This window comes from Micromys minutus (assembly GCF_963924665.1).
Source record: "Micromys minutus genome assembly, chromosome: 17".
Classification (NCBI taxonomy): domain Eukaryota; kingdom Metazoa; phylum Chordata; class Mammalia; order Rodentia; family Muridae; genus Micromys; species Micromys minutus.
This window is the reverse complement of record NC_137952.1, coordinates 3262449-3276685: the sequence shown is the minus strand read 5'-3', so window position 1 is coordinate 3276685 and position 14237 is coordinate 3262449. Positions and strand designations below refer to the sequence as shown.

Below are 14237 nucleotides of genomic sequence, written 5' to 3'. Positions count from 1 at the left end.
ATGCAGTCCATCATGAAGGGAAGGTGCGGCAGACAGGACTTTATTAACAGCAGCAGGAGTTTGCAGCTCAGCGGGTTCCGTGCCAGTGGACCAGGAAGTTCAGGGCTCAGGCGGGAAGCAGGGTAGGCTGAGCAATCGTTAGATATTCTCATATACAACATTCGTGCTCGTGAACCTCGGGCCACAGGTTAGACATATGTGGGCTTAGAAACCGCAAGACATTCCTCCCACACACACACAGCTCCTCTCACTGAGGATCAGGTATTCCAACACGTTAGTCTGCGTGGACAGACATTTTACACCAAATAGTAACACAGATGATGGAGAGCTGGGAGGGGAGCCCCTAGTGCACCCCTTTCTTAAGATGCCAACCTCCTTCTCTGGGCTCTTGAGTCCAGCTCTTGGGAGGAAATGGGACCAGGCTTTTCTTAGGGCAGTGCATCGGAGCTCATCCTGTGGGAGCCCAGCAGGGCGGAGGGACATAAAGGGTGGCTCAAGCCTGGCCTCCAGGGGGGTGCTCAAGCCTGGCCTCCAGGGCATTAGCAGAACAGAGGGACGGCAAAGCTCCTGAAGGTCAGGAGTTGGCAGCCGCGGTTACAGCCACATGCAGCCACAGGCCAAGCCAATGCAGGCTAAGGTGAGTGGGCTCAGAGCCATTAAAGGCAACTCTGGCCCTGGCCTGGGGCCTGTGTGTGTTCAGATGTCATGTCAGCTCCATCTGACTTTTCACTCAGCCATGACTCCAGCCAGAAGGTTCCAGTGAGGTCCTAACCTCCAGTCCCCTCCCTTGGGCGGCTTCAAGCCTCTCCCTTACTTGACCCAGAATGTGTAACTCTCTAGGGGAAAGGTCTGGGAGGATTTGTTCCTCTGAAGTTGCCCGACTGGGAAGATGTCCAGGTGGTGTCTTTTGACTCTCTGAGGGGTGGCCACTGAGTCTCTGTTTACATACCTCTAGCAATGGCCAGCTCACGTCCAACCAAGAAAGCTGAGTTCAGACTGTTTTGAAAGTCCCACCTTCCTGCTTTTCACAGACATCTTCCGCTTGCTCTGTGCCTCAGCCAGGAACTTAGCTCCTGGCACCGGACACCTTCTTATCTGAAGTGGTTTTGGTAAATGTCACCCTCACTATAATTGGATACTTGCTGTGTCAGTGGCCACAGGAACATTGAGCAGAGAGTCCTTTCCTACCCTGGCTGCAGTTGACTCTAGCAACCTAATAAACACATGCTATTTAACAATAGCAGACATGTTACATGTTCTGCTCCATGCCTTCAGCACCACAGTAGCCTGGTGAGAGGCACACTCTTTGTGTCTTCATTGTGCAGATTTAAAAAAGAAAAGAAAAGCAGCAAAGCACAGAGAAGTGAAGGAACTCACCTAAGACCACACAGCATCCAGTTCATTTTTCAAGTCATATTTACCAAATGGAGTCTGTCTGGGCTCATCACCTGCCTCTGCCCCTCAGAGAATCAGTCTTGTGGATGAAACAAAGCTGTGAGGGAGCTTCCTGGAGGAAGTGTTTCATTTGAAATCTGAAACAAGATGAGAGGCAGGCGTGGATAGGGAGGGAGGTGGGCGTGGATAGGGAGGGAGGTGGGCATGGACAGGGAGTGAGGTGGGTGTAGATAGGGAGGGAGGTGGGCGTAGATAGGGAGTGAGGTGGGCGTGGATAGGGAGGGAGGTGGGCGTGGATAGGGAGGAAGGTGGGAAAGTCCATGGCTGAGGTTCTTGAGTGATGTCCTGTGGCAGTGTGAGGCTCCACATGGTCTAGAGACCTTAGAACCTTCTTGTGGCATCTGGGATTCAGGTTGCTTTTAGGACTTTTTGGCAGAGTCTTTCTAGTGCCTAAAGAACCCAGGAGCTAAAGACCTAAAGGAGCTGAAGGAGTTTGCAATCCATAGGAAGAACAACAATATTAACCAAACAGACCCCCCCAGAGCTCCCAGAGACTAAACCACCAACCAAAGAGTGCACATGGAGGGACCCATGGCTCCAGCTGCATAAGTAGCCAAAGATGGCATTGTGTGGCATCAGTGGGAGGAGAGGCCCTTGGTCCCGTGAAGGCTCAATGCGAAGTGTAGGGGAACTCCAGTGCAGAGAAATGAACAGGAGTGGGTGGGTTGGGAGCACCTCATAGAGGCAGGGGGAAGGGGAGATGGGATATGGGAGAGGGGGATTGCAGACAGGAAACTGGAAAAGGGGATAACATCTGAAATGTAAGTAAAAAAATCCAATTTAAATAAATAAAGAAAGAAAGAACCCAGGAGCAGGTTAGTACAGTGATTCAGCTGTTAAGAGCACTGGCTGCTTTTCCTGAGGTCCTGAGTTCAAATCCCAGCAACCACATGGTAGCTCACAACCATCTGTAATGGAATCCGATGCCCTCTTCTGCATGGATATGCAGATGTATATGCAGCAGAACACTCACACATTAAATAAATAAAAGTTAAGAAGAAGAGGAGGACGGATGAGGAGGATGAGGAGAAAAAGGAAGAGGAGGAGGAAGAGAAGGAAGAGGAGAGGAAGAGGAGGAGGAGGAAAGAAGGAGGAGGAAGAGAAGGAGGAGGAAGAGGAGGAGGAAGAGGAGGAGGAGGAGGAAGAAGAGGAGAAGGAGGAGGAAGAAGCAGCAACAGCCAACGGTACTCTTGCCACACTTCAGTAGCCTAGATCTCTGATAGTCTCTGATAGACACAGTTGTCTGGGTGCACAGACAATAGCGGGATGTCAAGGCAGCCCTAGCTAGGGTCCTGCATCGCCTGTGAGTGTGTCTGGGGAAAGTGTAGGAACGCAGGGTGGGTGACCTGGTGACTTTGTAATCGCTGCAATGAACACCATATCCAAGACAACTTCTGAAGAAACAGTTTAATTGGGCTTCGGGTTAGAGTCCACAATAGCAGAGAAATGCACAGCAGCAGGAAACACTGTGCTGGGGACAGTAGGGGGAGAATTCTGAAGCCGCAGAGCTTGCCTTCCTCAAGGCCGAACCTCCTAATGCTTCCCAAACAGTTCAGCCAACTGGGAACCAAGTATTGAAACCTATGAATCTTTGGGAACCATTCTCACTCAAACCACTACAGTGGGTGAGCCTTTGGCTGGGAATACAAAACCTAATGGGAGTGATGGGGCTGGAGGGGTGCATCCCAAGGCTCTGGAGGAGAGCAGTTCATGCAGAGGGCCCTGAAAGCCCCTTTATTGGTTGTCTTCTTATTGCTGTTGTAACAGCATGACCAACAAAACTTTCAGAAGGACTCACAGGCTCAGAAAAATAAGAGTTCATTATCATCATCATCATCATCACCACCACCTTCATCACCACCACCACCACCACCACCACTTTCATCACCATCACCACCACCACCACCTTCATCACCATCTCCATCACCACCTTCATCACCAACACCATCTCCATCACAACCTCCATCACCACCACCACCATCACCAACACCACCACCATCACCACCATCACCACCATCACCACCACCACCACCACCACCACCGCCACCATCACCATCATCATCATCACTGTAAGGAAGCATGGCAGCAGGCAGCCAGGACTCCTCTGAGCCGGGCTGTCCCAGATTAGCATTGCCGAGTCTAGCCAGCTATGGTGTACTAATCCAGCTAAAGGACGTCCTTGTGCCAGCCCGAGCTCCCTGCAGCACGGGAACGGTATTACACATTGTGGTCTCCGGGAGCCCCGTGTACAGCCTGGGCACACATGTCTAACTCCTCCACTCTTCCTCAGCTTGCTTGGCCATGAACTAACACAATGTGGGCCCCACAGCAGTGTGATTACTTTATTCCTGGGTATGGGGCAGAGGCACAGGCCTCTCTGACCTCCTGACAGTCCCTGGTCTGTCTGCCTTTTTCTCAGAGTGACATGTTCCTCATGTCTGTCAGGGAAGCGTTTAATAACGACCCCCTCAGTCAGGAGCTATTCTGTGTCCCTTGTTGTACTGGTTTGTCCTCAATATGTAAGATCATGTGGACTGACCCCAGGGCATAGTTAAGCAAACAGGCACAGAGAAGGTGGCAAGTGGCAGGGTCACACAGCACCAACTAATGTCAAGCCTTTGTAGATGACAGTTTAACACTGGGTACATGTCTTCCCAGGTCTTCTAGAAACATCTGAGGCAGACCTGAAGCTGCTGAGGTGGGAGGAGCGGAAGAGGCGGTGGCTGCTTGCTGTCTCAGTGCGGGTACCCTGTTGGTTCAGCTCTGCTGTGAGCAGTGGTCCACAGCCAGCAGTGGGGCGGTGAAGGCTAGGAGACTGGAGCTGGTTCTGTGCAGGCCAACTTCATGATTCCTGGGAGCGCTGTGTGATATTGGGCCTCACAGTTTGTGCAGCTGGTCCTGTGCCTCCCAGGAGCGTTTAGCCATGGCCAGACCAGAGCCCGTGAAAGAGGCCCACACAGAGAATCCGTCCCTTCCCTCTTCTCTTCTTTCCTTTTCCCAGCCTCCACTGGGCCCTCCCTCTGCAGCAGATATCATATTCAAGGCTGGGATTGTGCACTGGTCAACGATGAATTCCCAGCCTTTTCTGAAGAGGCAGGACCCCTAGTGGAGCTGGAAAGGAGGGGTCCTTGGGTTCTGTGATGAGGCCAAGCAAACACATGTATATTGTACAGCAGAGAGACTCTTAAAACAGTCTGGAGTTGCCAAGGAGAGAAGGGTCTGAGCAGGCAGCTGCTGGGCACAAATAGGCTCCTCCCACACCAGCGGCTCCAGCAGCGTAAGGGCACTGAGACCTCTGCGGTCTGGAGTCCAGACAGGAAATGACTTGCCCAAGTTCACATAGCACCCACAGGCAGGGCTGGACCCACTCAAGATGGCCTGCTTTGAAGTCTGTTCCTCACCCCCTGGCACCCAACCGAAGCGCAGCTATGTTCTTGTGGTCCCCATGAACACCACAGACATTCAGAGTCTGCGGGGTCTTCCGTCCCCTAATGACCTGACTTCCTTCACATCTCTCCTCTACCAAAGGGGAGGCACCCAGGTCTCCTAACCTCAGCAGGGCCCTGCTTCCTCAGGCCACCTCAGTAAGTGGCTTTATATAGTGATGCCCACACGACAGCCTCGAAATGAAAGGCAGATACCTCCCTCTGAGGGTCACAGCTCCAGGGCAAAGCTAAAGGACTGTCCAGGCCCGGTCAAGGCTGTGGTCCAGCTGAATTGGTAAGAGGTCATCCATCTGGCCAGGAAGGTGTGTGTGTGTGTGTGTGTGTGTGTGTGTGTGTGTGTACACGTGTGCACTTGCATGCACACACATTTATTTAGAAAGGAGAAGGAAGGCCAACAGGGTGTGGGAAGCCAGCTGTGGGTCTGGGGACCTGGTGAGGGAAGGGAGGGCCCAGAAGTGCTGTCTCTGCACCAGGAAGGCACCTGCTGCCTCTGGAGAGATTCATCCCCAACCCTGGAATCTGAGTTCCCCCGACAGTTCAGGTAAGAGGAAGTGAAACGCAATACAGAGAGAGGCGGACAGTGAAGAGGGAACACTGGTATGTCCATGGGGCTGAAGAGACCGTGACATCATAGTGGCAGGGAAACCGAAGACCAAGTATCTGGGCTAAGGAAAGCAAGTCTGGGTATAGCTGTGCCACTTAGGCTATGCTCCTTGACCTCTTTGGTCCCCTCTCCCCATAAAGCAGTTGCCTCTCCCTGCCTAGCTGTTGTAAGAATCAAGAGAAAACATGAAATGAAAGGCTTGGGCTGAAGAGATGGCTCAACGGTTAAGAGCGCTGACTGCTCTTCCTGAGGTCCTGAGTTCGATTCCCAGCAACCACATGGCTCACAACCATCTGTAATGGGATCGGATGCCCTCTCCTGGTGAGTCTGAAGACAGCTACAGTGTACTCACTCATATGCATAAAACAATTAAATAAATCTTGAAAGAAAAAAAAAGGAAGGGCTCAGGGTTGTCAGGCAAAAGGATTGGTGCAGAGTTAGGCTGTGATTGAGCTAAAGCAGGTATGACTGTGACTAGATACCAGAAAGAACTTCCCTACCTGAAGAGGCATGAGAGTGAGGCTGTCCTCTCAGTGGGTCTTTAACATCCACTAGCTGTTTAGAGATGGTGTGAAAGGGAGCTGGGACCTGTAAGGTCTGTGAACATGTCTCCTGTTTGCTGCTGTGAGTGACTGACTGGCACCGATTTCCTGACATGGCTTCCGAATGGCAGCTGGGTAGAGAACACTGGATTGCAGTCTGCTGCTTGGCAGCTGTGTGGCTTTGGGCAGTTTACTTCACCTCTCTGGTCAGCTCAGGAAGGGATGGTGGTGGGCCTGCTTTGTGAGGTTATGGTGAGACTCATCCAGGGAAATGCAGTTTCTGTCTCCCACCTGCAAATGGGGAAATTCCTTCAGGACACCCCCTTAGACCACCCTACCATGTTTTCTCAGCTAGCACATTCCCTGTCTCTCCCTCTGCCTGTCTTCCTCCCCGTGTCCCCTGTCTGAGCCTGCCAGACACATCACAGCCATGACAGTCAAGATCCTTTCCCTGTGGAGGCTGGGAGGCAGCTCCATCGGGAATTCCTGGGGTCCTCTATGCCCCCTCTCTCCCAGTCAGACCTGTGCTCCTGCCCTCCCAGTTCCCAGGCCCCCTTAACACCCGTGAACCCATTCACCATTTCAATTGTGACTGTGTGATAGGCCAGGTTGCCCCAGCAACAGCACCGAGTATTTTGGGATGGGTCACTAAGCCTTTCAAAGGGTCTGTTCCAACTCAGGCTCTGAGAGATCAAAGACAGAGAGAGCAGATGAGGGTGAGCGAAGCCTGCTGAGGGCCTGCCGAGCCAGTCCTGAGACCAGGGCTTCTGCAGCTGAAGGGCACCCCAGCTTGGAGCTAGAGGGACTTCAGCAGGCTGGCTGTCGCTGGGGGACTTGATCTGGGGGGACAAACTTTTGTCCCAGTAGCTACCAACACGAATATAGTGTGTTTGGTCTGGTGGCACAACGTCTTCATCTGAGACACAGGAATGCCACCTCCTGGCATAGACAACCCAGCGAGGTCAGAGTGCCACGTACTTTTGCTAGTCAGCTGAAGGCAAAGAAGATTCTGGGAACACAAGGTAAAGGGTTGACAGCGCAGGCTGCTGGACATGTGTGTGGCTTGTGAAATGAGGAGTTAGAGACGGTCCCCACTGTGTCGCTGTCTTCAAGGTGGGAGGAGCCCTGGGAAGTGTCTGAATGCAACAGGGGGCCCATGGCACAGCTAGAGCCCCAAACCTGGCTAGCCTCACAAACTTGAGATGGGGCCTCCCAGATGCTGCCTTGCCCCGCAGCCCTGGATGTTCATGCCTCAATGAGCACCCGGCAGGAAAGGCTGTCCTTTGAATTCAGTTTCACTACAGTGGCCCTCCACTCAGGCACTGCCCCTCTGGAGCCTAATTAGGCTCTCAACCCCCCTTTCACTGCGTCTGCCCTGTGCCATGGGCAGACTCCCCAGGATTTCAAGCCAATTGCTTGTTTACGAGCCCCGGCCCGTCTGTCTTGGGAAGAGGCCCAGAGGCACAGCCAATGAGCCAAAGAGCCCTCCCCACCCCCTAGCCAGACTTCGATGGCCTGAACTGGTGCTGTGCTCGCAAGTGCCTTACATGCTACTGCTGATTTTAGTGCCCATCTCAGCTGCACATTGGTTTCCTGTTTCTGGGACTTTCTAGCCACTTGCAGCCTTTGTGGCTCTGTCCTGACTATGACAGTGATGACATCATCAACTTTTACTGAGCCTTTTGGAGGACCAAGTGAGCTTACAGGCCTTGGCGGTATCTTCAGTTCACATTAAAAAGAAAGTCAGTCCACCCACCCCCCAAAACCTCCAGGCCCCCTCTGGTCACACTGGGCTGCTGCACTTCTGTGTCCTGCCTGGCATGCCCAGGCGCTCTGAGGATGTGGCTGTTAACGCTGCTCTCTGGGGATTGGGCTATTGGTCTTCACTAGTGGTGGTGGCAGCCGAGGGAAAACACAGCTGCTGGCCTCCGCTGCACTGAATCCACGGCTGGTTCTGTAGATACCGGGAGAAGAATGACAAGGAAATTAATACACTGAGTGTTTAAATGTTTGCAGCCAGTCAGCCTCTATCCATACTGGCAGTGACCATGGGCAGGGGGTAGGGAGTTGGAGCTGAGTGTGCTCCTGTCCCAGGTGAGAAGTGCAAGTTCCCCCAGATGAGAGGACAACGCATATACCACCATCCCCAGTTTGTTGGAGTAGAATCCAGACCTGTTTGCACTGGGACGCAGCGGGAGCTCCACCCTGGACCACAGCGCCCTCTGCTGGCACCAGTGTATGCAAGATCATCTGGGCTGGGTGTGATTCCTCAGACCAGCTCTCCATCCTGCTCTGGGGGTACTGAAGGCAGGAGTGATTTATGGGCCCAGCTATTCTTCTTACTCAGAGCACCCCTCCTAGCCCCACATCCCTGCAGATGGGCTGAGCTGCCATCTGGGGCTGTGAGAGGGGCAAGATTAATAAAGCTGTCAGGTCCAGGCGGGGAGCCTGCTGAGGAAAGCCCCAGGGCACCGTAACCTCAGCCCCATCCCTGCCCTCTCTGGATCTTGAGGCTCCCATCTGTCAGGAGACTGCAGGGCGAGGTTCTGCCCCTGCTGGCTCAGGGAAGCATTTGAGCAGTTTTTCCAGGCTTTGTGCTCTGCTACTTAGTTCAGGTCAGACATGTTGGGGACCAAGGTATGACTTCCTCTCTCAGGGGCTGCCTTTGCCTCTGGGTCCCATGGACACCGTCTTTCAGGAGCTATGGTTTTGGTTAAGTTACCCAAATCTATTTCAGAAACACCTTACTAAGCAGGTAGGTGAACTCAGGCAACCCTGATAGCAGCTCTAAGCCTCTGCTTCCTCAGCTCTAAGGGGGTCCTGTTGCCCACCTCCTAGGTAAATACTGAATAAGAAAGCACAGGAGAAGGCTGATCAGAAGCACGTACAGTGTTGGAACAATTAACCTGAATATGGGGCCACGTGGACTTTTGTACTGATGCCGACCATGCATCCGTGGTCCTCCCCACACCCTCCTCCACCCATAGCCAGGGATTTGGGTCAGACATTTATTCAATCCTGGTGTGTAACCACACTGGGGACCACAGTCCCTCAGTCCCTCACCTCTGGTGCTATGTCCTCTATCAGCCACCCTTGGCTTCATCTCGGTTCTCAGAGTGACTTCCCCGAGCCCTCAAAGGACCTGGAAAGGCAGGGACTGTCCCAGGCTCTGAGGTGAATGGAGTGACATTTTCTAGGCAGGTGAGAGTTGGATTGTGGGACAGGCTTTTAGGACACAGAGAAAAAGGAGTGGAGACAAAAGAGGGGTGGGGTAACCTCGGAGACTGCCTGGCCTGTGTCAGCGGCCAGCACACGAGTGGTGGAGGCTCCTTGGTGATGAGGTCACTGCCACCTGCTCCTCCGGGACATGGCCACGTGACCTGCATTCCTTACCCTAGCAGCTGTGTTCAGAGAAAATGATACAGAGCTCACTTAGGGTCATGGCCTGGGTTGGTAGACATGTGTGATGGTACTGGACCAGGGGTAGGATTAGGCAGGGGAAACTGAGGACTTGGGAAACCATTACCCCAGCCCTGTTCCCCTACACCCCATGGCAAAGGATAGATGCACCACAGAACCGTACCTCCCATAATGATACCAGAGCTATGACAAGTCAGGTGGCTTCATCTTGTCCAGTTTACTATCCCTAGTGAAGTTCTATCTAAAGCTCTTGTGCTTGTCAGACCTAGAAGCCCTCTCCTCTGCTCTCCCTGGAGTTGTTCCTTTTGTAAGCTGAGTCCTGCCAAGGCAGAGTATATAGACCCTCCCCTCCAGCCAGAACCAATTTCCGGGGAATCTTAACCACACAGGCCAGGTAGAATGGTATGCAAGTAGATGGATGGATGGATGGATGGATGGATGGATGGATGGATGGATGGATGGATGGATAAATGTATGATGGATAGATAGGCAAATGTATGTATATATGGTTAGGTTGGTGGATGGATGGGTGAATGGATGGATGGAAAGATGGATGGATGAATAAATGGAAGGCTGGATGGGCAAATGAATCCTGGGAATCAGTGGTGAATGAGTAAAAGAAAAGTTGATAGGAAGAGGGAGAATCTGTCACCAGCATATAATTCACTAAAAGTGGGCTTTTCCTTGAGTCAGAACATCTGAGCAGGTGTTTTAGCCCCGGAAATCCTCCTGTCCTCTTGGGAAGAACTCTTGATCCCAGGCTCTTAGGCAAAGTACAGATCTTCTCCTGGGTCTGTTATCTAACACAGCCTGTAAGCAGTTCTGGGTTGTAGAACTCCTCACAGGCGTGATCAGCACACACCCCCACAGAGCAAACCCAGCTTCCTTCATACTGCTGGGATCTGTCCATCTCCAGCAATCTTAATGCAGAACCAAGAAAGACTCCCTGCATCAGATTTCTCCCCGAGGGGTGCCTGCATTTCTTCAAAGGACTTGGTGGCCTGGCCCTGCTGCAGAGACATCCTTGCAGATACCCAGATGGCATCAGATGGGTGGCCACCCAAGCCTGCTATCTCCTCTTTGTCTAATATCAGTTCAGAGAGCTGAAGACAGCCTCTATGCAGCCAGCAGGGTAGTCAGGAGATAGCCAGTGCAGCCCTCCTCGGCCAGTATGGCACAAAGTCTCGGCAGCTTGTCCTTAGAGCCATGAGCCAGTTAACAAGCCATTGCCTGGGTGCACATTGGGGCCCTGTACTCACTATGACCTGATGCCTGTAACCATAAACTTTCTCTTCTAGGACAAGCTGGGCTGCTGGGAGACATACCTGAGCCCATCTAGCTAGTACACTTTGTCCTGCCGACTCCAAGAGAGCTGCCCAGGTGAGGTTTCTGTCTCCTGACACTGTCCCCACTCAGACTCTGTCCAATCTGTGTGTCCATTCCTGCAGCTCTCCTTGCTTACTCCCTGTCCCCTCCAGGTTCTCTCTTGAGTACAGGTCTCCACTTCTGAGTTGCTTACTCCTGCCTTTTTGTCTCTTGTCTCTTTCCCACCGTTCACCCATTCATGAAGTTGTGCTAATTTCTGCCACTGTGTTGGTCTGTCCTGGACCTGAAAGCATCTCAGTGAACACACACTGATCATGGCTTTGTGCTTCTGGATAGCCACACAGCCCCTATGGTGGGCGGTGCCTGTAGAGTGCTGTGCTGTCTCGGGCAGGGCCCATAACTGCCTCGCTATATGGCATGATCACTACCACATTAGTACTTCTCCAGTCTTTGGAATGAATGGCGACTTCCACTGATATGCTAGTGAGGTGAAGTAATGGTATCCCAGGCCAGTTCTAAGTCAGCTTAGCATTGGTTAGTTGTGTCAGACATAAGCACCCTCAAGGCCTCAAAGTTTTATTCTACTTAAAGCCGTAATTTGGACGACATACATCTGTAAGCATAGGACCCTTCGAGGCTTGGGAGAAAGATCCCTGAAATAAGTATCTAAGCTCTGGCAACAGGTCCAGGCTGTTGCTCCTGTCTCCTTGGGTTGTCTTGCCAAAGGGCCATGTAGAAGCAACTCTTGGCCTGCTCTCAGCTGCCTTTCCTCTGCCCCACACCCCCAGTGAGAGAACTGGGTTCCCACCAGGTCAGATTGGCCCTGGATGCTGGCCTTGCTTCTATCCTTCCGGGCCAAGATTGAAGGACTTTATCTATGCAACGTCCTGTCTTTATCAAGCATCCATCATTCTCACGGGGTTTTGTTCTGCAGAGTCACAAAGACCAGAGAACTCCTGAGCAGTCTGAAAAACAGGGTCTCCTCCTCAGAGGACTTTTCTTCCCCCAGTCCAAGACACTGGCCCCTAAGCCTGCTGGAGATGAAAGGCCAAGTTCTGGGCTGTGTGGGGTGTGGGGTGGGGGTGGGGGATACTGAAGATAATTAGGGTTTGGCTGGCCTCAGGGGAACCCATTCAGAGAACAATTCACTATAGCCATGCTTCCCAGGACAGTGAAAACCTCTATCCTCTCCCAACCTGGGTTGCAGGCAAGGTCGCAGGAAATACCTAGGCAAGAGGGATGAACTCTCCAAGGGTTAATCCCCAGGGAGCCCAGCATTTTCCAGGAATTTGGGCTCTAGACCCTAAAACAAACCCCACAGAGACTGTGATTTGGCCATCCCCGAGGGTGCTAGGGTTGGTCTGTCCTCACAGCCTTCATTATGGCTACTCCTCATGTCCAGTGGGCTCATTGGAGTGAGTAACACAGAGGCCCTGACACTCCATGGACTGTCTCTTTTGTGGTAACTATTTGTGTGTGGTGGTGGTGAGGTATGCTGTGGGGTGTGTGTGTGTGTGTGTGTGTGTGTGTGTGTGTGTGTAGTAAACAAAGTGTGTAATGTGTCTGTGTGTGGTATGTGGTATACACCTCAGAGGAGGGTGACAGACCAGAGTCAGGGAACTAGAGGATGAGAGTCAGGGCTCCAGATTAAAGCTAAAGCTCCAGCTGGTCTTGGGATAATTGCAGATCTTAAAAGAGAGTTGTTACTGGGTGTCCTAGCTGGGACTGGGGCTGGGCTGGGGCTGGGCTGGGACTGGGGCTGGGCTGGGGCTGGGCTGGGGCTGGGGCTGGGCTGGGGCTGGGCTGGGGCTGGGACTGGGGCTGGGCTGGGGCTGGGACTGGGGCTGGGCTGGGGCTGGGCTGGGGCTGGGCTGGGGCTGGGCTGGGGCTGGGCTGGGGCTGGGGCTGGGGCTGGGCTGGGGCTGGGCTGGGCTGGGGCTGGGCTCTGAGAAGTCTGAGTATCTCTAGGATTGACTGGCCTTGTGTTTTCTAGGTGGGGAACCATGGAGGGCGACTGTCTGAGTTGCATGAAGTATCTGATGTTCGTTTTCAATTTCTTCATATTTGTAAGTACCTTGGGCTCTCCCCTCCCCCTCCCGTTGCTCACCCCACCCCAGCCCCACTCTCATCCGGCTCTCTACTGGCTCTCCCCTGGGTCTCTGGCCACTGCCGATGACAAGGCTAGCCTTCTCCCTAAATGGCCACAGAAGGCTGAGTGCCCAGAGGCAGAAGTGCCTGACCAGTAGGCTTCCTGGGAGACCTGGCACTGACTGCCCTACTCCTGAGTCCCCACCCCCACTCCCATCACAGCAGACACTTCAGCCAGGCCCTGAGGTAGGACAGCCTCTGCAAAGGACATGCTAGGTGACTAGGGAGATGGCTCATTTACAACCCAAGTTTAGTCCACAGAACCCACATAAAAAGCCAAATGTGGTGGCACTTGTTCATAACTCCAGCTCTGAGGAACATCCCAGAGGCTGTCTCAAAAACAGTGGGTGTGGCTCCTGGGGAACAGCACGTGGGATTGACTTCTGGCCTCCACATGCACACACGTGCACACTCACACACATGCACACATATGCAAGTGCACCTGCTCGTCCCCTACCCCCACCTGCAGTCAAGCTGTGACTTCGGAGCTGTTCAGGCCAGCCTTGTAATTAGAAGCTTCTCAGAGGAGGCTGTCCCTGCACCCCATTTCTGCAGCCTAGGAGTGCATTTGATTACTCTGAACCTCATCATGTCTGAATGACTCACCAAAACAGGTTTTTTGAACATTTAGCAAGATCAGTGAATAAGGCGACTCGAACGTGCCTCGTTCTCCCATCTCCCTGCAAACTGTGGCTGGATATGAAGAAGGGCTGTGGCATCAGACAGCCTGCCTCATACTGACAGGCCATCCAGGGCCCTGCTCAGGCCCACAACCCCTGTCAGTAGCCACATCTCCTCCCCCCACTTCTTGGCCCCCATGGGCTTCTCTGGCCAACCCAGGCTTTCCATCTCAGGCACCACTGCTGAGGTCTCAGGATAGTCCTGGAAGAAGAGTCTATTGCTCTCAGTGCAGGCTGTCTGCAATTCTTCCTGTCTATTTTCATACCATTCTGTGTCTCCCTGGAACCCATGTCCTGGACCGTGGGGCTAGGCAGCTTACAGATTCAAAAATGGCATCCTCCTAGCTGGGGACCCTAGCCCATGTTGGCTGTGCCTGAACCTTCCTTGTCAGCCCTCAGCAAATGACTATTGAACACTGAAGTCACCCACAGTAATGAGAGGAGCAGACCTTACCAGAGAATTTGTGGGTAAACTGAGGCAAAAATTAGGGTGCAGCAGACAACAACCTCCTCTGGCCTGCCTACTTCTCCAATCTCTCTCCTCGCTCCATCAGAAGCACTTACCAAGCAATGGCTCTCACCCAGATTTCCAGCTCTACCCACAGCTTACAGACCT

The 14237-nt window shown here is 52.9% G+C and overlaps 1 protein-coding gene across 2 annotated transcripts in view; it reads left to right on the top strand.

Annotated features, from left to right (window-relative positions):
- The window catches only part of TSPAN18 (tetraspanin 18), a 122958-nt gene that overhangs the window by 91789 nt on the left and 16932 nt on the right, over window positions 1–14237 (top strand). For both annotated transcript variants that reach the window (XM_080931052.1, XM_080931051.1), the window contains 2 exons: window positions 10766–10847; window positions 12787–12859. In XM_080931052.1, coding sequence (XP_080787178.1) covers window positions 12797–12859 — 63 coding nt within the window. In that variant the 5' untranslated portion in view covers window positions 10766–10847; window positions 12787–12796. The remainder of the gene's footprint in view (window positions 1–10765; window positions 10848–12786; window positions 12860–14237) is intronic.